Source organism: Rhinolophus sinicus, chromosome 1 (assembly GCF_057876585.1).
Source record: "Rhinolophus sinicus isolate RSI-liver-muscle chromosome 1, RSI-T2T, whole genome shotgun sequence".
Lineage (NCBI taxonomy): Eukaryota > Metazoa > Chordata > Mammalia > Chiroptera > Rhinolophidae > Rhinolophus > Rhinolophus sinicus.
Window position 1 is genome coordinate 118,772,734 of NC_142501.1, and position 22,738 is coordinate 118,795,471.

At 43.0% G+C, this 22,738-nt stretch overlaps 1 protein-coding gene across 1 annotated transcript; it reads left to right on the forward strand.

Moving 5' to 3' along the window:
* Window positions 1-1,627: 1,627 nt before the first annotated feature.
* On the forward strand, window positions 1,628-8,942 carry VIM (vimentin). The gene is made up of 9 exons (XM_019746073.3): window positions 1,628-2,349; window positions 3,003-3,063; window positions 5,397-5,492; window positions 5,579-5,740; window positions 6,027-6,152; window positions 6,497-6,717; window positions 7,193-7,236; window positions 7,642-7,730; window positions 8,584-8,942. The coding sequence occupies exons 1-9, from the start codon at window positions 1,787-1,789 to the stop codon at window positions 8,623-8,625; spliced, it is 1,404 nt and encodes a 467-aa protein (XP_019601632.3). The 5' UTR covers window positions 1,628-1,786; the 3' UTR covers window positions 8,626-8,942.
* Window positions 8,943-22,738: the final 13,796 nt, after the last annotated feature.

Consider the following 22,738-nt stretch of genomic DNA (forward strand, 5'->3'; position numbering starts at 1 on the left):
ACAAAAAAAACGCTGTGATTTTTTACATTGCTACTTAATTCACAAAAAGACTGGCGTGTCTTCACTCTCTTCATCTCCCTTTAGAGGTAATGCTGTTCTGCATGTTACTAATATTGCAACAATAGCCCTTGAGTGATTTACCTAGAAAGGTTTTGGTTGTGGACTCTGAACACTCCCTTGGTGCTCTGGACTAAACGCTTTTTGTTCTGTAGACAGTTTTCTCTGCCCATATTCTTCTGGAAAACAGGCCAAAAGAACCTGTGGCATTTCCCAGACACGTCACCAGAATCCTGCAGTGTGCACAGCTAAATGAACACATAAATCGATCCTCCCCCACCCCAAACATTATGACCTTTGAGTCACATAATTGCTTTTCATTAATCAAATTGGAGTTTTAAAGCAACACCTCATTAATTCTATAATTGGCGCAGATTATACCTTTAATGACTTCCACTGTAGCACAAAAACCAGTGATCACTGAATTTGATTTTGAAACTACGTACGCTGAGTTTCCTCTTTCACCCAGAAGTTTCAGATCTTGTTCAAAGTTGGGTGTGGTTTTGTGAAAGGGGGGGTGTGGGGGAGGCTGAGAGGAGACCCGAGGGGAGGGTGGGAGGAAACTTGGCAAGAAAAAACCCGTGTTTGGGCGACTGTCCAGGGTCTGCATATGTTTCTTGCTAAGAAGTCCGCACATTGGAGCAAAATCAGGCTTCGGCGAGTTCTTAGGAACTCCGAGGCGCCGTAGTCTCCCCTACCAGAGAACTACACACAAGAAAGCGGCGGCCCGCCTCGAAGTTGGGTAAAACTTGGAAAACCAGTGCGCGCGGAGCCAGGGGAGACCCGAGTCAACCCCGTCTAACGGTTCCCGCAAACCGCTAGGAGCCCTCAACCTAGGCAGGCAGAGAGCACAGTGACTCACTGCCAGTGACTCAACGACCCCACCCCACTCCCTGGGGTCCCAGCTCACGCGGTCCAAAGCCGGACCAAGCCCGTCACGTCCCTGAACAGGAACCCTAAGGCGAAAGGGTGAAAAGAGATGCGGGCCAGAGCGATCCCTTTCCAAGCCCAACATGTGAGGCTGCACCCGGGCCCGAGCCCTGCGTCCTGGGCTGTGCGCCCCCCACCTCGCGCTCCAATCTCAGGCGCTCTTTGTTTCTGTTACCACGCCTTCCAATCTGCTGGATCCCTTACTCCCCCTCTTCCTACTCCTTTGCCGGTGGGTCTCCGCACCCACCCGCTCCCCGCCGACCGCAATCTTGTAGCCACCCGCCCCTCCCACTCGCGCTCCTCCTCCCACGCCTCTTTGGCGGGGTGCCCGGGACCTCTTTGATCCAGTCTTGGGTGCGTTCCCCACCAACGTGCGACCCCGCCTTTTTCAGCACCCAGGGGTGAGCAGAGCTTAGGCCATCATCAGGAAAGCCCCCAAAAGTCCCAGCCCAGCCAAGAAGTAACGGGACCATGCTCAGTCGCGAGAGCCGAGGAGCAGGGAGGAGGAAAGCTCCAAAGTGCCCACGCCCCAACCCCCTCCCACCCTTCCCGCTACTCGCCGGGTCCCCATTGGCTGGTGCGCTCCGGATGGCGGAGGGAGGGGACCCTTTCCTCTCAGAGGTATAAAAGCTGTGCCCTCGGCGGGGTCTCGTCCTCTGCCACTCTCGCTCCAGGGTCTCCGCGCCTGAGACGCAGCAGCGTTCCCACCGCCCACACCCACCGCGCCCTTGCTCGCCTCTCTGCCCGGAGCCAGTCCGCGCCGCCACAGCCACCCAGCCTATTGCCACCCTCCGCAGCCATGTCCACCAGGTCCATGACCTCGTCCTCCTACCGCAGGATGTTCGGCGGCCCCGGCACCGCCAGCCGGCCGAGCTCCAGCCGGAGCTACGTGACCTCGTCCACCCGCAGCTACAGTCTGGGCAGCGCTCTGCGCCCCAGCACCAGCCGCAGCGTCTACGCCTCCGCCCCCGGCGGTATGTACGCTACGCGCTCCTCGGCGGTCCGCCTGCGGAGCAGTGTCCCGGGCTTGCGGCTGCTGCAGGACTCGGTGGACTTCTCGCTGGCTGACGCCATCAACACCGAGTTCAAGAACACCCGCACCAACGAGAAGGTGGAGTTGCAGGAGCTGAATGATCGCTTCGCCAACTACATCGACAAGGTGCGCTTCCTGGAGCAGCAGAACAAGATCCTGCTGGCCGAGCTCGAGCAGCTCAAGGGCCAGGGCAAGTCGCGACTGGGGGACCTCTACGAAGAGGAGATGCGGGAGCTGCGCCGGCAGGTGGACCAGCTCACCAACGACAAGGCCCGCGTCGAGGTAGAGCGCGACAACCTGGCCGAGGACGTCATGCGGCTCCGGGAGAAGTAAGGCGACGCCCACGCGGGGCTGCGGGAGGGAGGGAGAGGGCTTCGCACCCCCCCCCCCCAAGAGCTGCCACGCCCTTGGGGATGTAACGGGGCGGCCGCAGCGGAGGGTGGAGGGGGCATAGCAGCGAAGCCGGGATGTGGCTGCGATGGCTCAGCCCGGCCCGGAACCCAGACTTTGCAGTTCCCCTCCACACCCACTCATTGCCTAAGAACGCCCGTTTCAGGTTGCGTTTTTCTTGAAAGTGCCAGTTGTTAGTTGAAGGCCCTTGCAAACGATGAGCACAGTTTTCCCAAACTCTTAGAAAGTTTCCTGGCCCCCTTCTGGCGGACTGCCAGCCCTGAGGAGGGGGTGGGGGGGGGGGAGACTGTGCGGGAAACTAGACAAAGGGGTTGCAGAGGCTTCTCCCGGGCGGGCTGATGGCGTTCGCCTTGCAGGTCCGTGCGACGACCGTGATTGCTTTTCCATTCTGCGGCCCAAGTCCCGCTAAAACTTGTCGAGGGTGACAGTTCCGAAAGCTGCAGTCACTGGATGCCCGCGGAGGTGGCGCAGCAACTATTGTCTCGAGGCACAGAGACTTGGTGGTTGGGTGTGGCCGCCCCGCCCCTGGCGGTTTCCCAGTTCCCCTCTGGTTAATGTGCAACTGTTTCAGATTGCAGGAGGAGATGCTTCAGAGAGAGGATGCCGAGGGAACCCTGCAGTCTTTCAGACAGGTTTGTAGATCCTCTTCCCATGCACAGCCACTGGACCCCACCCAACCAACCCACGCCACGCGCAATTCTAAAAGTTCCCCAAGTCTAAGAGTGCAAAACTTCACGTCTGTGCGCAAAGCCCCCTAGTGGCAGAAAGACCCCAGATTGGAGCTTCCTCGATAAAATCCCTAGGATGATTGTTCTTAAGGACAGAGTCTTTAACTTTTTATTGTTTCTAGATTTTTTCCAAAGAAATATTTTTTCCGTTTATTTCTTGCAACACATTGATAATCTGATTTACAACAGTTACAGTTTGAGTGAGACTGCTGTATGCGAAGTCAAGTTGGCTAACTTTTTACAAAGCCACAAAAAGCGCAATTCTGCCCTGTAGTTAAAAATGTAAAACATGTTGGAAGATAAGAAAGTTACCTTAACTGGAACGAAGGCAGCAAGGTTTTCTTTGCAAATTCTATTGTGGCATTAAAATTAGATGGAAGTATCGCTATGCACAACTATTTTGTGGTCTAATAAGGGTGAAAAGGAGCCATCTGTCCTCTGGCTGAAAGGTATTAATGGTTTCTCTGGGCTTCACTATGGAATGTAGATACAGACTCTGGACAGAAATAATAGGAGTCTTTGTGTTCCCAGAGAAGCTTTGCAACAGGCTACATTCTTATTGAATATGTAATGATGTAAGCACAATTCTAATTGGACACAAGTATTTGCTAACATCCGTTATCTAATATCTGGCCCAGACTTGTGAAGCATGTGTTGTGAAAAGTTCTTAAAGCTACAATCAAGCCTCACATTTGGAAAGGTCTTAATACTTTTTAGCTTCTCTCCATAAATAAAGAATAACCCCAAGGCTGAAAAATGGAATTTTAATTAAAGGGGTTTTTTTTTTTGTTGTTGTTGTTGTTTTTTGTTTTTGCTCCAAAGTTAGATGGACTTAAAGGACTTTTTTTAACTTAAAGTTGGAATCCAAAAGCAGGAAGAGTTCCCAGCATAGCTGAATAACAATTTGAAGCAGAAATACATTTGTCAAAATAATTTAAACACAGCAATGTGTGGTCATTTTAGTCATTGGGCATTTATGATCATCATATTTGTAATGTTTTTCAGGGTAGTGAGTTAACATAAAACAATATTAGTATAAAAGATCTGTTTAGGGATTAAGTAACAATCCTCATATTCTCTTCAATGAAGTAGAATGTCACATACTTTTTAAAATAGAGGCTAGCGAGTTATTTCTTACATCTTTTTTTAGGGCTTACTAACAAGTAAAAATGAATTTTTCCAACGCCTCATTATTTTTAAGTCATCACCCATTCTTCAGTTACTTTCCCATGAAGGTGGTAGAAGTATAAACATTTTAGACGATAAGGCTATAAAACTGTACTCCAAAGATAACCACTTACAAGATCAGAGGTATAAAAATCCTTATGATATTCCCTTGAGGGGAAATAAAATCTGAGTTGTAAAATTGTGGGAACTCAGAAGGAGAGCCAAAGTAGCAAGAATTCTACATATACAGTAGTTTCATTATATGCAGAAGTTTTGACCAGTCATTCTGAAACTAAGTAACTGAATTGACACAGTGCTAAGTGAAAAGGATGGACACACCCTGTAGAATGAGGCAGGGGTTTCAGAAAGAAAAAAAAATTCACCAGAGAAAGCAAAGAAACTACAGTTCAGAGTTACATTTATTTTCATGATTTGCTTGGCCTGCATCTTTGCCAGTGTCCATCCTGAATTGGAGTATTACTCTAGCTTTGTAACTTGAATGCCAGATGACTCCATATTTGCTTTGGATCATAAGGATACATTTCAGGAGATTTGAGCAGAGGGGGTTGGAAATAGAGCTTCGGTACACACATTTGAAGTGCAAATTTCTGTTCTACATGTACTCATGTATTTATGAAGTTGTGACAGCTGGTCAACTCCTAGCATTGCATTATTCCATGACATACCAAAAAAAAAAAAATTTAATGCTGTGGCATTGATTTTCCAAATAAAAAAAAACAAAAAAAAACTTCACTGGTATAATGTGGATTCAGTAGTAATTTACCGAGTACAGTTTACCATGGTGGCATACATTTATTTATTTTTAAATTGTCTGTTAGTCACCTTGAGTAAGTACACCACAGTGGGTCACAATTCAAATTATTTAATGAAGAGAAGAAAACATAGTACATTAAGCACTGGGTAATTTACAAACTTACTTGAAAATCATAAAATTTGTCAACCCCCTTTTTATACTAAATTCAATGACCTCAGATGGTTAATTTGAAATGAATAAATAAGCCATAGACTTTAGCATCTTCAATGTCCTGTCTTTTCTCTTTTCAAAATAGGATGTTGACAATGCTTCTTTGGCACGTCTTGACCTTGAGCGTAAAGTGGAATCCTTGCAAGAAGAGATTGTCTTTTTGAAGAAACTGCATGATGAGGTAAGCGGAGTCCCTTTTCATGAATGAACGTGGGTGAAGCGCTCCCATACTTGGGATGGCTGACCTTCTGTCTGTTCTTTCTTGAGGAAATCGGGGAGCTGCAGGCTCAGATTCAGGAACAGCATGTCCAAATCGATGTGGATGTGTCCAAGCCTGACCTCACGGCTGCCCTGCGCGACGTACGTCAGCAGTACGAAAGCGTGGCTGCCAAGAATCTTCAGGAGGCTGAAGAATGGTACAAGTCCAAGGTATGTGAAACAAGTTAATGTGGCTAGAACGAAAGTAAAACATTTTGTTCTGCAAATGCTGTACCCGTCTGTGATTCCTAAATACCCTTTAGCTACCATCAGAAAGGTGGCTTGAACTTCAAGTTTTGTTTGTTGCTACAGCCTCCTCACCACTCGCACTCCTCAGCCTCCATAATAGCCTTATTTGTTTGCGATCTTTAAGCTTTCTCATTTGTCCAGGTAAGGTAGACTCTCAGACAGAATCAAGTCGTTTGGGTGATCTACATTTCTGATTTCTTCCTGACAGTTTGCTGACCTGTCCGAGGCCGCTAACCGGAACAATGATGCCCTGCGCCAGGCAAAGCAGGAGTCAAATGAGTACCGGAGACAGGTGCAGTCCCTCACCTGCGAAGTGGATGCTCTTAAAGGAACTGTGAGTATCACACTGCAGTAAAAGAGGGACAGTAACCCACTTAGATCCGTTCCATTGACCACACTCCTGGTGACGTCTGAACAAAAGTTCAGCTGAAGAAAAATGTCTAGCAAAAGAAAATGACTTGTCGAGACAGATCCAGACCTTGAGATCTGAAGGTTTTAGCTTACATAGGTTATGGCTTCCAATAAGAAAGGACGTGGTACTTGTATTCTCCAGCTGAAATTGGAGTGTTCACCACTGGCCACTTAATGGAAATGGTTGCAAATGTTCTGTAAAGGGTTCTGGGCACAGCTGGGTTTTTCTGGCAATGAACATTGGAAGGCTTTTTTCACCTCCTGCAGAACGAGTCTCTGGAACGCCAGATGCGGGAAATGGAAGAGAACTTTGCTGTTGAAGCTGCTAACTATCAAGACACTATTGGCCGCCTGCAGGACGAGATTCAGAACATGAAGGAAGAAATGGCTCGTCACCTGCGTGAATACCAGGACCTGCTGAATGTCAAGATGGCTCTGGACATCGAGATCGCCACCTACAGGAAGCTGCTGGAAGGCGAGGAGAGCAGGTATGGAACAAGGACTTGAGTGGGTGACTTAACAGCTGTCATTAGCCTAGGGAGTATGCCACTCGCTATACATAACGTTATTTTATTCATCTGTAGCACATTTCTTCAAGGGAACTGCTTACCACTTTTTCTAAATAAGGAGGAGCCTTAGGTTCAGAGAGATGGAGTAACTTGCCCTAGTTGATTAATCAATAGCAGAGCTGGGATTTAAGCCTATGATTCGGTGAAAGCCAAGGATGATCCTCCCACCCTAGGAGGCCTCCAGCTCATGTGCCTGTGGGGAAGATGCTTGGAGGAAAATATTTAAATGTACTAATAATGAGATCACTCGGGGAAACGCTTTTGAAGCAAATCCCTCACTTATCAATTACGAGAGTAAATTTTCTTATTTGATGAAAACAAGAAGTGTATATGTTGGTTCCTTGTTGTTCGAGATGCTTTCCAATAATGTTACTTCCTCTTTATCTTTGTTTAGGATTTCACTGCCTCTGCCAAACTTTTCTTCCCTGAACCTGAGGGGTAAGCATTTGGTTACTCTTTATGAAAAATTCCAGCAGCTTGTAAACCATTCTGTTTAGAAAGCACTCATTTTTAAATGATACTTGAAAAATGCCGTATAAGAGAAAATTCTATAAAACATCTATAATTTGAAAACACAAGTAGTCTCTTACCTTCTATGCAAACTCCGTTTTACTTCCTCCTGATGGAGTATACACTGCACTAGTCCATCTCATCCTGATGCAACAGTGATGTTAGACCCCGAGTTTTAAAATAGGTAATAATCTTTAGAATTATTTTGGGAGTAGTGCTTTAAACTGTGAACAAAAATTGTGAACAAAACTCAGAATTATTTGGCCAAAATAGTTATTTGTCTTTTCAAAATTTCATTTTTATGCATTTGGGGCCTTTGTTTTCTTTATTCAGAAACCAACCTGGTGGATTCGCTCCCTCTCGTTGACACCCACTCAAAAAGGACACTTCTGATTAAGACGGTTGAAACTAGAGATGGACAGGTTGGTATCGTTAAATCCAAACTGGAGTAATCTCAGACAGGCATTGATATCTTTTTAAATCAATAAGTCTCGCTCAGATACGGCCAGCTAGTTTGGGAGGTTTCAGTTTCAGTCGTGCCTGCTAGAAAGAGAATAGGTCTCTTCTTTCAGCACTGCTGGCAGCCAACTAAGTATTTGGCTCCTAGATGTGAAGGTGAGATAGCTGTCTTCCTTCAGTCCAACATTAGTGGTTTTTCTATGATCCTTAATTTAAAGTGGGAGTACAGCTTCCTTCAGTTACTTCCTAGGTTAGCTTTATGAACCGTTTCATTAGACTGCCTCAGTAATCAGGAGTGTTTCCATCCTTAGACACATGGCCTTCCCTATTGACCATCACCTAAACATTCGTAGGCCCTGTTACATAATGCAAGGACCATATGATCAAGTAGTTTCTCGTTACCTCTCTGTGCTGGGAAAGAAATGGCCGAAATTTATTGTAGTCTTCATGGAATCATCCCTTGCACACATACTTAAAATGTACTTGATGTACATTGTAATGTCTTAGTTGCTTTTAAACTTTTGCGTAGAATTATTATAGCATCCTTCTTCATAAACACAGTTTTATTTTTTAAAAAAGTTTTCTTTTTTTGACGTCATAATATTCCATTGGATACTTATTTCGCTTATAGGTGAAGTTCATTTTACATATTATCTGTCCCCCCTGCTATAACCCTGGTCATGTAGAACCAAAATAACCCTCTGACTTTCCCAATAAATTACATATAATTTGTAGGATTTTTCTTTATCATGCTTAATGGGGGAATTTAATCTTTAGCATGTCGTATTATGTTTGATTTGAATATTTTTTTAACAGGTTATCAATGAAACATCTCAGCATCATGACGATCTGGAATGAAAATTGCACACACTCAATTCAGCAATGTATTACCAGCAAGAACAAAAGAGAAATCCGTATCTTAAAGAAACAGCTTTCAAGTGCCTTTCTGCAGTTTTTCAGGAGCGCAAGATAGATTTGGAATAGGAATAAGCTCTAGTTCTTAAGAACCAACACTCCTAAACTAAAAGATGTAGAAAGAAGTTTACAACATAATCTAGTTTACAAAGAAGCCTTGTGCTAGAATACTTGTTAAAAAGTATTTTTGAATACCTTTAAAACTGCTTTTTTCCAACCTGACCAATTTGATTCTGCTTCAATAAATCTTTGGAAAACTCTTTTGATGTCTTACTTATTTGATAATATCTACATACTTCTCTAAATTTTATGAAGCTATATGTTCTAGGTAAATATTTTTTGGGGTCTTATTGGTTAATTGGCCACAGAAATCAAGTTTAGGTTAACTTATAAATTAAACTTATTTGTCCTTGAGGTATGGTTCTTAATTTGAACATTTTAAGTAGGCTTCACTTCTTTTCAATTTTCAAGTTTTTTTTTTTAATTTACAAGTAAATGGTATAAAGTAATGTGCAAAAATGATGATAGGTCTTTTCATAAAATTAGTTAAGGTGGGTCCACATCCATGTGTAACTTAAGTTCTTCCAAATAGACTTCCTAAAATTTAAAACTGACTAAAATGAAAACTTTTCCATCTGATTTATTTCACTTAGCGTGCTAAGTGATGGAAAAAGTCATGAACCATATGGTTTCACTCGTGGGATCTACAACAAAGCAATAAACGAACAGGCAAGACAAAAACTCAGACACAACAGTATGGTGGTTACCAGAGGGAAAAGGCGGTGGGGGATATTGAAGAAGGTAGAGGGGGTCAAATATATGGTGAAAGATGGAGACTTGACTGGGTGGTGAACACATAATGCAATATACAGAAGATGTAGTATAGAATGGTATACTTGAAACCTATATCATTTTATTAACCAATGTCACCCCAATAAATCTAATTTTAAAAAATCGAAACTTGTTTTTTTAGTATATGCAGCATATGAGTAGCACAAACTCCACTATGAGAGTTAAAGCATGGGACAATGGCCTATAGCTTCCATGAGTAAGATGCAGAGAAAGGTGACACATTCTTCAAGTTTCAACATGAAACCTGCCAGCTTTTCTGTGTGTATATCTATATGTGTGACATCTGAATCTATCTACCTATAGCTTTATGTTTGGGAGATGATGTTAGACACAAAGGAAAATCCTTTTCATCTGGGAGTCACGTGGTGAAATGATGCTAATTGTAAGTCTAATAAGCTTTTAAAACCTGGAGCAATGAGTGAAGTGCTGTCATGAAAAGCTTCCAATTGAGCAGGTCCTAGGAAGATAGTTACAATGTAGCTAAATAGAAGATGGAGGGTCTTACCAGGGGGCAACGAAGTTGTGATGGGCAATTGTGTGTTCTGGAGGGAAATGCCTTTGGGTGATTCCTGGACTTCTCAAAGTCCCGATTTCCTGTATGACTATTCTCTCCTTCGGGAATGATGTGGTCGGCATTTGTTACCATTTTTGGGTGTTTGTGTCTCCTCTCCAGAGTTGCTGAAGGGACTAAAGAGATAAGTCATGCAAAGCCCTGCTCAGTGCAAACACTGTGCTAAAGTAACTTTAATGTTAGCTGTGATTTTCCTCCTTTTTGTTAACTGTGGGCCCTGCAGGAGTAAAGAAAGGATTGGCTGGAATTGGTGGCCTAGCGAGGGTGGCTTTTCATCCTAGTTTCCTTAGGGTTATGCGTATTTACGAATAGTGCCCCCTTTCTACGAGTGTACTGGTTTGGACAGTAGATAATATCTGGTCATCCTACCCTTAGGATAGTCTTACAGGAAAGGATATTCTTCCTGAGATTCCTTGGGTGTGCCTGCCCCACCAGCCCTCCTCCCATTTCTGAACAACTGACAAGTTAAATGGGGTAATCAGCATTACGAGAGCAAACATCCACGTCTTCAGGGCCTTAAGACACTTTTTCTCTTAGATTTTAGGTTTTGTTTTCTTCGTCTGTTCTCATCACATTCCCCTCAGGCTCCTGATCCCATTTCCCCTGTCTTCTCTTTCATTTCTACCTACCTTTGGTTTACTAGGATCATCCAGGAAAGACACCAGTCCCGTGTTGGTTTTCTTCAAGCACATGACCCTTTATTTAAAAAAAAAAAAAAAAAATCAAAGCTATAGTTGTTTTCAGGGGAAAAGGAACTAGGATGACAAGTTCTGCCTGTATATTTTGAGACTAGTGGGGGACCCCACCCTTAAAAATCCCTTACAGCTCTTTCTAAAACCACATCCCAGAAATGGAAAAGATGAGCTGGCCTCCCTTATCTGTGACTGTCAGAAATTAGCCCTTAATGAAAAGCCTCACAGGGGACCGCCTCATAGGAGTTCAAATCTATTTAAGTCTTTTTTATTTTTATCTTTAATTATACTGTTAGCAGTTTCCTTATCTTCCACTTTGAAAAACTCATAAAAAGAAACTATGTTCTCACCACCTATGGTAAACAAAAGATTAATGCTGGGTTCTTTTACATGTAACATTAATCCAAGATCAAAGGAGATTTAAAAAAAAGTAGGGAATGGGGAGAAGGAAATGATGATATAAAGTATAAGTCTGAAAAAAGTTACCTAGGGGACTGAAGTCCATGGAAATAATGTGAAAATTAAGTCCTGCTGAGTTTTCTCACAGTAGTGGTAGACGGAAGAGGTGGCTGGTGAATGAGACAAGTGTCTGCGTTAGTTACAGCATGCCTAATGTTAGGCTCCACCTTCCCATAACCAACCTCTGACAAAGGCACTAGGAAACTACATCTCTTTTCTGAGTTTGTGAGACTAAGGGAGGAAGCGTGTGTTCGGTAATCGGTGCAGGGTCGGGGAGGGAAAGGGGAGCTGGGAGGACACCAGCTTCCACTCTTGTTTTCCTGAAAACAAGGATAAAACAGACACTATGACTGCAAGAAAGCTCTGTCTCCAAACCTGGGAGACTTCAGCTAAATCACAGGTTTATATTAAACCTCCTGGGCTGCCGTAACAAAATACCACAAACTGGGTGGCATAACAACAAAAATTTATTTTCTCACCGTTCTGGAGGCTAGAAGTCCAAGACCAAGGTGTTTGCAGGGATGGTTTCTTCTGAGGCCTCTCTCCTTAGCTAATCTGTTCTTATAAGGAAATTAGCTGCAGTCACACATAGCTTAACAATGGGGATTCAATTCCTTCTGAGAAGTGCGCCATTAGGCAATTTCATCATTGTGCGAACATCACAGAGTGCACGTACACAAACCTAGATGGTTTAGCCTACCACACGTCTACAGCCTATTGGGCCTCAGTCACAAACCTGTAAAGCATGTTAATCTCCTGAATACTGTGGGCAGTTAGAACACGATGGTATTTGTGGATCTAAACAGAGAAAAGTTACAGTAAAAATAGGGTGTAAAAATTTTAAAAATGGTACACTTGCATAGGGTACTTACCACGAATGGAATCTGCAGGACTGGATGTTGCTGTGGGTGAGTCAGTGAGTGAGTGGAGAGTGAGTGTGAAGTCCTGGGACGTGACTGCACACGGCTGTAGACTTTATACACACTGTCCCACATGCCCTCCCCCTGCTTCCTTCCGACAGGGTCAGACATAAACCATCAAAGCTGTCAGGGCTGCTCCATGAATAGTGATGTGGGCTGCACTGATTAGAAATATTGAGGAGAAACCGGCTGGGTAAGGCTTAGCTCACCATAATAGTGACTGTCAGGAGGGAGAGAAAGGTGGCCTGAGGATCATTAGGAAAAAGAAATCAGGGTGGAGAGATCAAGGAGCCCAGCGGATTGTCATGGCAATGTGGTTTCGAGCAGCGGTCAGATTAAGGAACTTTGTGGTATTCCTTAGAAAAGAGGGTGTTTAACATGCAGAGGGTGTAGAGCTGAGGACCCAGTATTTTCACTTTGGAAATTTGGTTTTGGTTCCCCTGACTATACCAGGCACTAAAGGTTCTCTCTGACATTGAATTGGTGGAAGAAATAAAACTCACTTATACTTTCCATCATTACAACCTGAAAATATTTCCAAAGTCCAGGGACAGGCTGGCTCCACACCAGCACAGACAGCTTTTACTAAAATGGCCGTGGCACCTAATTCTTGTTAGAGTCTCCCCTGGATCTTAGGTCCGCCACAAAGAATTGACCGTGACGTACTCTGCAGACCATCAGGCTAGCTCTGGGAGGGCTGGAGCCCCTTTGGAATATGGGACGCTGGGAGAACATGTTTCTCTGTGTGAAACAGGTCCATGGCTGACTGACTGGCGTGGAATCTGTGCACGCAAAACTGAGGTGCTGTGAGTGAGAGGGAAACTACTGCCAAGCCCCACAGATACTGCTCCATTCAGCTGGGCTGTCAGTCAGTTATGTTCCTTGAAACAACAGAGGTAAGTGTTTCCCTTGCTGCTACACAAATATAGCAATATACTTTAAAAACATACATGTGTATTATAAAGATATAAAAATAATACATGTTGGGTAGAACTCAGGGGTACAAGATTATTTTAATATGGAAGTTAATATTTAACATATTAACAGTTCACATTTATGAATTTAATATTTTAACATATTAAAGGAGGAAACCCTTTGATATGCTTAATAGATATAGAAAAAATATTCCATAAAAGTCAACATCTTACCATTATAAAAAGTTTTTTAAAAATAGGACTTTAATGGACATTTCTTAACTTTATATGAGGGAGATATAAGAAACTAAGAATAAACATAAAAAACGATGGTGAAATAATATAACTATTCCCTTTAAGATCAAGAAGAACAAGATACCCTCTGTCTCTACCATATCCAATATTGTACTATTGGGAAAAATAAGAATTAAAAGGCAGAGCAATAGAAGGGATAAAACTGTCGATTGCAAATGATATTATTGCTTATTTGGATAACCCAAAACTATCTACAGACAAATTACGTACAAAGAAAAGGGTCAAGAAGAGATAAGACACTCTTTTGATAAGGTAAGACAAACATCAAGATAGGAGGCTATGTCTTACCAGGTGGGTCATAGTAAAATAGAATCTTGTAGTATTGGTGCAGAGATAGACATCAAGAGAATATCATAGAGTACCCCAAATAAACTCAGCTATCTTAGTCAGTTTGGGATGCTATAACAAAATACTATAGACCAGGGGGCTACTTGTTACTCACAGTTCTGGAGGCCTGGGGTCCAAGATCAAGGTGCTGGCAGATTTGGTGTCTTGTAAGGGCCCAATTCCTGGTTTGCAGACAGACACCTTCTTGCTGTTCTCACATGAGTTCTCACATGGGGGGGGGGGGAGAGAAAGAGAGAGAGGGAGGGAGAGAGAGAGAGAGAGAGAGAGAGAGAGAGAGAGAGAGAGAGAGAGAGAGAGAGAGAACGCTAACTCTGGTTCCTACTTATAAGGGATGAATTCCATCACGAGGACGTAATCGATACTAAGTGCCCTCTCCAAATACCATCACCCTGGGGAACAGGGCTTTCAACATACACATTTTGAGGGGGCACAAATATCCAGTCCGTATGTGGAAATTTACTTTGTGAAAGAGTGAGGTCTGTTCTAACCTACATTAACCAGAAAATCATTTTGGAAAGAACCCTTAAAGGGGAGATGCCACCATTGTTTACCCAAAACTTATTCTGAAGGTTTTCTGTAATACGGACCCAATAGTCTCTTTCTGGCTGCTTTCTTCCCGATCTTGAAGCAATGTGTGCCTCCTTAAGGAAAAGAGATGATGATTGGATAGTTTTAACATCCCTGTAAGAGTTGCCAAACATTTATTTGACAATGCACAAATTCCATACCTAATTATTCACTATCTGTGAACACAATTAACTTTAAATATATAGTCTAAAGTTAACTCTAGGAAGCCTGCATCGTGTTTGACAATCTCAAAAGCCTTTCTTTTCCCAATCATGACCTATTTCAACCCACCACAACGTATCCCATCTTTCAATTCCAGTTAAATGTGGCTAATATAAAATACTCTGATAAGTGTAGGGTAATGGGTATAGTCAGAAAATCGAATGTTCTCATCACCTCCAGGTAAACTCTCTTCCCCTCTGTGATTCCCTGATCATACACTGGCTTACTGTGAGAAGAAAAAAGAGGATGGAAGCTGTCCCCAGGTGGTATATAGGATGAACTGCTTATGAAACAATGCAATCAGCTCCAGGCGGAAAGAAAATATTTCAAACTATTTCTCCCTATGGGGTTGGACAGAAACAGGCAATTTTTGTTCTAATTGCCATGTGCTCCAGCAAATCATTCTGGCTGTTCTCAGTAGTCACCTTGCAAGACCATGAGTTACGGTGTGATTTCTTTCACTTCAAACTGACAGAGCAAAGCGGAAGGAGAATGGCATTGATGCAGTTTCAGTCTGTTGTATTCAAGAATTTGATATACTCAGACCGAGGCCTGGCTTTCAGTACCATGGGGTGGTGACATTTCCTGGCTTGATCATGAATTTCTCTTGACAATACTGTGTTGATGAGATTTTATGGTTTTCGATTAAGTCACCAACCAGTGAGATTTTGTGATGGGAACAACCTTCGAAAATGGTTGATCAGAAAAACTACCAGGTGGCCTATTCCAGAGCAACTTTGCAGTCACATAAGTTGGCTAATGGACCTTGTTTTTAATAGCTCTCTGTCAATAAAGTTTGAGTTCATAAAATTGGAGCCCACCAGAATGACACAAAGTTGAATTTCAAATGCTGCTTTTGTGTTCTAAAAGGATGTTGTAAACATGTCCCTGCCAAGGATGGATGACTGTCTTTAGGCCAAAGCTTAAGAAAGTGAAGTATAGCATCTAACTAGGTGCCAACAGGAGAGAGATGCATGAATTTTAAGGGCAGAGGACCCCCACCCCAAACTATAACACAGCCCAGCAGTGGGCAGGCTATCTTTCATGTACTAATGACAGTCAGCCGTAGCTTGATTGCCTTGGGAAGTGGGTGTCCCTGACACCGGACCCATGTGTAGCCAGTGAGTGTGCCACTGTGGCCACTCCACCCATATGCCCATTGTCCAGTTCCAGGGTGGTCCATAACAATGGCTGGCTAACATCACTCTGCCGAGTCATTGTCTACTTCATTGTTCGGTGTCTCTGCTGTGGTGGGATGCTTTCTAGTGGACAGTAGTGCATGATATAACAATTTTATGGCTTGTGCATCTCTTATATACCCATCCATATGCCGCTCTCTAGCCGTCCTGGGTCTACCAGTCCAGTGTTTTTCTTTGTAGGCTCTTGGCCAGCCAGCCACACTATGATCTCAGCCCACGAATCTCTACACAGTCTCACTTCAGGTGCTTCTACTTCTGTACCAGGGGCACCACTTGCACGCCTGTTCATTACAAAGATGTTTTTCCTCCCCTTTATCTTTCAAGGCCATCCCTGGATGTGGCAGCAGTAGACCCACCAGGATTTCAGCTTATACCCACAAATAGAGCCAACCCATCTATAAATCAAGTGCAGGTTTGGGGCTGGTTGTATGGCACCTCTCCCCCAAAGGCCACAGGTGTGAGCTGGGGAAGGGGTGATGATGCAATCACAAACAATGACATGGGCATCTGGGCTCTCTGTGCCCGCGGCTTACCTGTGTTCACTGGTCCTGCTCAGGCTCGATTTTGGATGCACCATTTCCATCTTTACTAAGGCCCATATGGAAACTCTTCCTCAAAAGACAAATAATTCTCCATGGCCTTCCTTTAGGACTCAGGAGTCTGTGTAGCATTTCTCCCTCTAGGGCTTTCCGTGGATGACATACTGCATCTTTGCTCATCACATACCCCTCCAATACTGCAGAGTTGGCATGATTTTGTGGCCAAATCCAGGTTCCCCTACCATAGTGTGGACCTGCTGCAGAGCCTTTTTCGGCTCTGGGCTCCACAAAGCAGGCAGCCTTCTGTGTTATCTGGTGTTCTGACCAGAGCGGCATTCCTGTGTGGAATATGTCACTTCCATAGAAATCTAACAGGTATAGTGTTCTCTTCTTTGGAGAAAAGGGTGCGAGATGCAATACTTATTTTTCACTTTGGAGTGAATATCCAGGCATGCTCCTGACCACTGGACCCTAATACTTTATTGAAGTGGCAGGTCCCTGATTCCCACAGGCTTTATCTCCCACCCTCTAGACTACATTTTTTTTTTTTTTTAAACAGGGCCTCCAATGTACCCGCCACTTCATCCTTGCCCTTCTCAATCAGCATGGTGGCACTGATGTGATGGATCCATGTGACGGCCTGTGGGTTATCTAGACCTCTTTGGATTATACCATGACTGAGAATGGGAAAGTTAACAGAAGCCTGGAGCAAAACTGTAAATGAATGTTCCTGTCCATTCCATGTGAATGCACCGTTCCCTGATAAGACCAGAAAACCACCCGCTGCCCCACATTTGCCAATACAGTGGCCACACACCACTTATCTGAGTCATTATTAATCTGTTCTAGCAATAATGCCACATCTGGCACAGCAGCTGAAATTGGGGTTACTACTTGGCTGAACATGCAGTAGTCAGTCCATTGTTGCCTTCCTAGATCCAGCTCCTTTCTGCAAGGCTCAGACTGGTGAATTAAACCAAGATACAATAGATACCATCACACTTGCATTCTCTGGTTTTTAATGGTGGCATTTATCTTTGCTATTCTCCGTAGCATGATATTGTTTGTGAGTTTCTATCCTGACTGGGAGGGTGGAAAAGGGTATTTCAGAGACTTGCACTTGGCCTCTCTCCTAAATATGATAACTTTGGCTTGTAGGCAACATGGTCTCAATGTGGGGCTACTCCAATAGTCAAGCATGTCCATTTGAATTATATACTCAGGGCCAGGGAAAATGACCAGTGGCAGGTAGGTGGACGCAATGGACCCACTGTGAACTGGACTTTATCCAAGATTCTGTTTGTTTCCTGGCCCCCATAATCCTCCATTCCCGCAGGAAAGCCATGTTATTGCTTCAAATTTCTATATACGATTGTCAATTCAGACCCTGTGTCCAAAAGTCCTCAAAAGGTCTGGGTATTCCTCTTTCCCCAGAGTACAGTCATTCAAGTAAATGACTGCTGGTCTCTTTGGAAAAAGGACTTGGGAATAATGACAGGAATTATTGCTGCAGCATTGCCTGGTACTTTGTCTTAGGGCCCTAGTCACCTCTTCAGTCAATGTTCTAGATCTGAAAATTGGCTCAAGTCAGAATTGAGCAAGGAATCAAAACTGGTTATTGGGAGATTGCCATTAACCTTCTGTTCCTCCATTCTTGTCTTCTCTGATTTGTAGAGATTAAGACGCATCCTTGTTGGCTGGCTGTCTATTTTGTCTCTAAGGAAGCCCCGGTCTATTAACCATCTCCACAACTTATGGTGGGTCCCGCCTCTTTGGCTGCTCTTCCAATCTTGCCGGTCATTATGGTAATTGAGGCTCCCTGGCTTTTCAAGGTTAAGGGACCCTTCCTGGCCCCATCCTGAGGCCCAGCTCCGTGTCTGCCTCACCTACCATCAGCCCCGGCCTGCAAACCTCATCTTACCACTTGTTTTCTCTGACAAGTCTTGGTCCCAACTATGTCTGTTCAGGTCTTCCAAGAAGTAGAAGCCAAGACAGGATTAGGTGTACTAAAGATTTATTGGATGAAATGCCTATGAAGAATAGAGGGAGATGGAAAAGGAGTAGGCAGGGAGAACCTTCAGACTGCAACGCAGGTCTGACAGCTGTCAATAGACATAGGAAAGAAAGGATTGGTTAAGAAGAGTCTGAGATTACAGGGCTGCTCTAAAAAAAAAAAAAAAAAAAATCTTGGCTAGATCAATGGGGAGCTCTGGGCAAAAGCTGTCCATTGGAGGAATCTGGCATCCAGCAAGTGGTATTATTTTAGAACACACACCATGTCCAATCATCTGCTGGGAATAGCCTAGTGGTTGCATTGGCTAAGAATGAATGCAAAGGTAGATCCCAGAGTGTGACAGCTTGAGATTGTCAATTAGCTATGTTCCATAGTGGCTTCTCTTGAAGGGAGTTTTGTACCTCCATGGTGACCCCTCCTTGGACCACACAATAATTCTTGTTAAAGAAGAATATTTCCCTACGTAGCAAAATCTGCAAAGATTCCTATGGCCCTCAATGAGGAAAAATATTACATTATTAGATAGAGTAGTATCTATCCTTTTTTTTTTTATCCTCTATTGTTTTAGATGGTGCCCTGGCTCTGTGATCGAGGAAAGAAATCCATTACTTACCCATTCATCTCTTGATGGCCTCTCTTCAGCTACACGAAGTCCCTGCTAAAGTTTTGAAATGATTGTTTTCCTTTAATATCACCTCAAAAAGACTTTCCTTGACTTTCCTCTTCACTTTCTAGTCTCCTACTCTTATCTTGTTTTTCTCCACTTATTATTGTCTATAATGTTATTACATATAAGTGTGCTTGTTTACTTGTCATTTCTCTGTGTCCCTGATTAGAATGTAAATTCCAAGACAGCAGGGACCTCCTTTGTCTCATTCACTGCCATTATCTTTGGTATTCAGCACACACATGCCTGACACAGTATTTGCTTAATAGATGATTACTGAATGCATAAATCAAATCTTAGGCAGGCTAGCCTCCCCCACACATCTAAAGCCAGTCCGTGGGGTATGGATGAGGGTAGAGAAAAGATATGCTGCTGGTTACGTTATACCTCAGAATAATCCTATACATCAAGCATTATCATCCCCATTGTAGTCCCATTTTGCAGATGAGGAAACACATTTACAGAAGTTAAGAAATAGTCACAAAGTCATCCAGCTAGTGCGTGATGAAGCTGGGATTTGACTCCAAACCCACAGTGTATACTCTCAACCATTATAGAACACTAACAACAACAGCAAAACCCCCAAACCCAGCTTGCAAATAGATGAGTTCTAAGAAACATTAACTCCATTTCCAAACTTCTTGAACAGAATGACTCTCACCATCAACAGACGTAATTGCTAAATTACAAAACAGGCATCGTGACTAACCCTAAAGCACTTCTAAAATTTCCAGGTAACAACTGATTACATCCTCTTTGGCAAAGTGAAGTAAAACTGTGTGCTAATCAGGCCTCACCGAATATCTGAAATCTAGACAACCATTAAGTCATTACCCAGTGCCAAACTGAAACTACAATGTATTTTTCTGGTATTTTAACCTGTCTAGCAACTAATGACTCAGAAAGTGTTTCTTTTATTTAATCCCTCTCAGGATGTTTTCCTGACCAAGAGGCTACTAATAACCTCCCTTGAAGGGGACGTTAGTCTCTTCAGATACCTGTCAGACGAAATGATTTTATGTGGTTAATCTAAAGCAAAGGTTAAAAAAACACACACACAAAAAAAACAGGCACAGAATCATTCTGGAAAGCAAATAAGAAAAAGCACTCAGCTGGGAAGCGTGTTACTGTTATTATACATCCGCTACTGGCAGGAGCATGAAAAAGCCACACAAATCAAACAACCGCGTCTAAAATCAAATTCACGTCAACTTGAATTCTAGTCTTCCGTTAACCTGATAAATTATTCATCCTTCTTACTCATTTAATAACTCTCTGAAACAGGTCCCAGAAAATATCTGCATATAAAATATAATTTGAGAAATAAATAAAGCCTTGGTAGGAGGCTACCATATTACCCAAGCTGACTCTAATAGAAATACTCACAGCAAGCTGTCTGAGCTACTGATTTGTTCCCGAGTCACTTTCTTCAAAGGGCAATTCATTTGGATTGGTTTTTAGCATGGCAGCAGTTGCCTAATTCCTGGAGAGAGAGGTGGGCTTGATTTACCAGCCAGAGGGCTTGATGAAATCTGCAGTCAGTACCCTCAAATGTACAGAAAGATTTCCTTGGGATAAAATCTGTAGGTTGAATCTTTCCCATAAAAATTGTGTGTGAGACAGAGAGATAGAAAGAGAGGGAGACTGTGTTTGGGTCATTAACACCTGTGAAGATATTTATCTCAGAATGCTCCAACCATATGAAAATGTAGAAGAAACCACTGCCCATTCTTCAAAGACAGGTAACAGTTGACAAAGAATGGTCAGGCAAAAACCACAGGCCATTGTGGTCTTCAAAGAAATACTGACATCTACTGGTCGGTCTAGAAGCCACATGACTCTTCCAAGAGCCAAATTTAGGTCTTTAGGAGGGATCAAAATACCACAGATACAACTCAGAACTATTCAAGGTAAAAAATGAATGGATTATGACCATTAAGACTACTTCTAAATTTTTCTATTATTTAGTATAGACCTTTTATCCACCAGACAGGTAATCATTGACTAATTTCCTACATTTAGCCTGGAAACATTTAGCCAGTGAGACCCAAAGTCAAGGCAACAGCAAAATGAACCAATTGTCTCTTTAACTTTTTATGATCCCAAAGTACACCTCTTCAACAACAGTGCTTCAAAAAGCAGCAAGGACAATGGTAAGTGATATTGGTTAGTCAGAAGATAGACCTGATTTCGTGTTCAAGTCCAGGAACCTGCATTTGGCTTTGTCATTTCTACCACTTAGTCATTCTGGATCTCAATTTTCCCAGCTGAAAAAGAAGATAAAGAGCCCCTACCTTGAATGGCCATTAGAGGCAATGAACACAAAATGCCTACTCACACTTAATCCTCAGTGACAGTGTTGTTATATTTAAAGGACAGGAACTATCCTGGGACCATGTTTTTCTTGAGTGACCAAGCTGTGAGTTAGGAGAGTGCTTCTTAAACTTCAACACAAATCACCAGGGAATCTTGTTAAAATGAAGGTTCTAATTCAGTCAGTCAGGGGCAGAGACTGAGTTGCCAAATCTCTACCAAGTTCCCAGGTGCCACTGCTGCTGGTGGGGACAACACTGAGGAGCAAAGATCTACGGGGTCCGACGCCCTCTGGTGGTCAGGAGTGTTGAAATGGCCTCTATCAATTGTCTTCCTCTCTGAGGGAATTTTTTAAATGAGGATACATAATTCTGAAAACTTCAGTCATTCCAATACATGGATGAAGAGTGCTTAAGAAAGCTCTGGGGGAAGATGAATTTGGCTGATTTAAAAAAACTGAAAACTTCATTCTCATCCCTTTCCAATTGATGGATTCCATTTCGCATGAGAGAGGCGAGGTGTTTGGGTTCTGAATCAAAACTGCCCCCATAAGAGAGGATTGGTGAATTAAAGCCCAGCAGTTAATTTCAACACTAGGTTTTCTGCAGAATCTGGCAATGGTGAGTAACTACAATCGTGAAGTGTGAGGTCACGAGCGAGTTTGCATCTTGGCTTTGCCACCTGCCATCTGCAAGGTCTTGGGCAAGTTTTCTAACTTGCCTAGGCCTTAGATTTCTCAGAGTATATTGTGAAAGTTAAACAAGATAATCCAGGTAAGACTGTAGCATGTATACTGCTCAATAGATAACAGTATTATTATTGTTTTCATGATGAAATAGTACAGCTGCAATTTCCCTCATTTCTTAAACACAGTGTTGTAACTTTGGGGAAGCGTGTGTTAGAGCAGACAGTGAGAAATGCAAGCTTAAATCCCAGTTCCACCACCAGCTGCCATAACTTCAGGCAAAGTTATATAATAACTTGCGTCCATCTGCACAACCGGGTATAAGGATTAGAAATTAGTTGAACTCCTAATGTATCATAGGCCTTCATGATCAGTTGCTATTGATCTCAATGGGAATAAACATTACAGTCTGAATTAGGCGATGGGTCCTAGAGTGCCTCATCCCTCTCTACCTAGATATATGACATTTTAGGTAAATCACTTAACAGCCTTGGATGAATAAACTACAAAATGGAGATAGGAAGTGTGGCTCTAACCTGCCCCAGGGTAACTGTGAATCAGGTTCTTAAAAATCATTATTATAATCAGTTAAATTATATTATAAAGTATTTTTACACGCAGATAGTTTTTTAAAGTACATAGAATGCTTTCCTTACATATTATTACAATTATTTTGTACAACAATGTCATAAGGTAGGAAGAACGGGTATATTTGCAATTTTACAGATAAAGCAACAGAGGTTCAGATTCAGTAACTTTTTTAAGGCCATGGAGTTAGC

Excerpts from the sequence above, each read along its gene's own strand:
- VIM (XM_019746073.3), top strand. The coding sequence starts at position 1,787 with ATGTCCACCAGGTCCATGACCTCGTCCTCCTACCGCAGGATGTTCGGC. Across the intron at positions 3,064-5,396 it reads CCCTGCAGTCTTTCAGACAG|GATGTTGACAATGCTTCTTT; the intron begins GTTTGTAGATCC and ends TTTTCAAAATAG. Across the intron at positions 6,153-6,496 it reads TGGATGCTCTTAAAGGAACT|AACGAGTCTCTGGAACGCCA; the intron begins GTGAGTATCACA and ends CACCTCCTGCAG.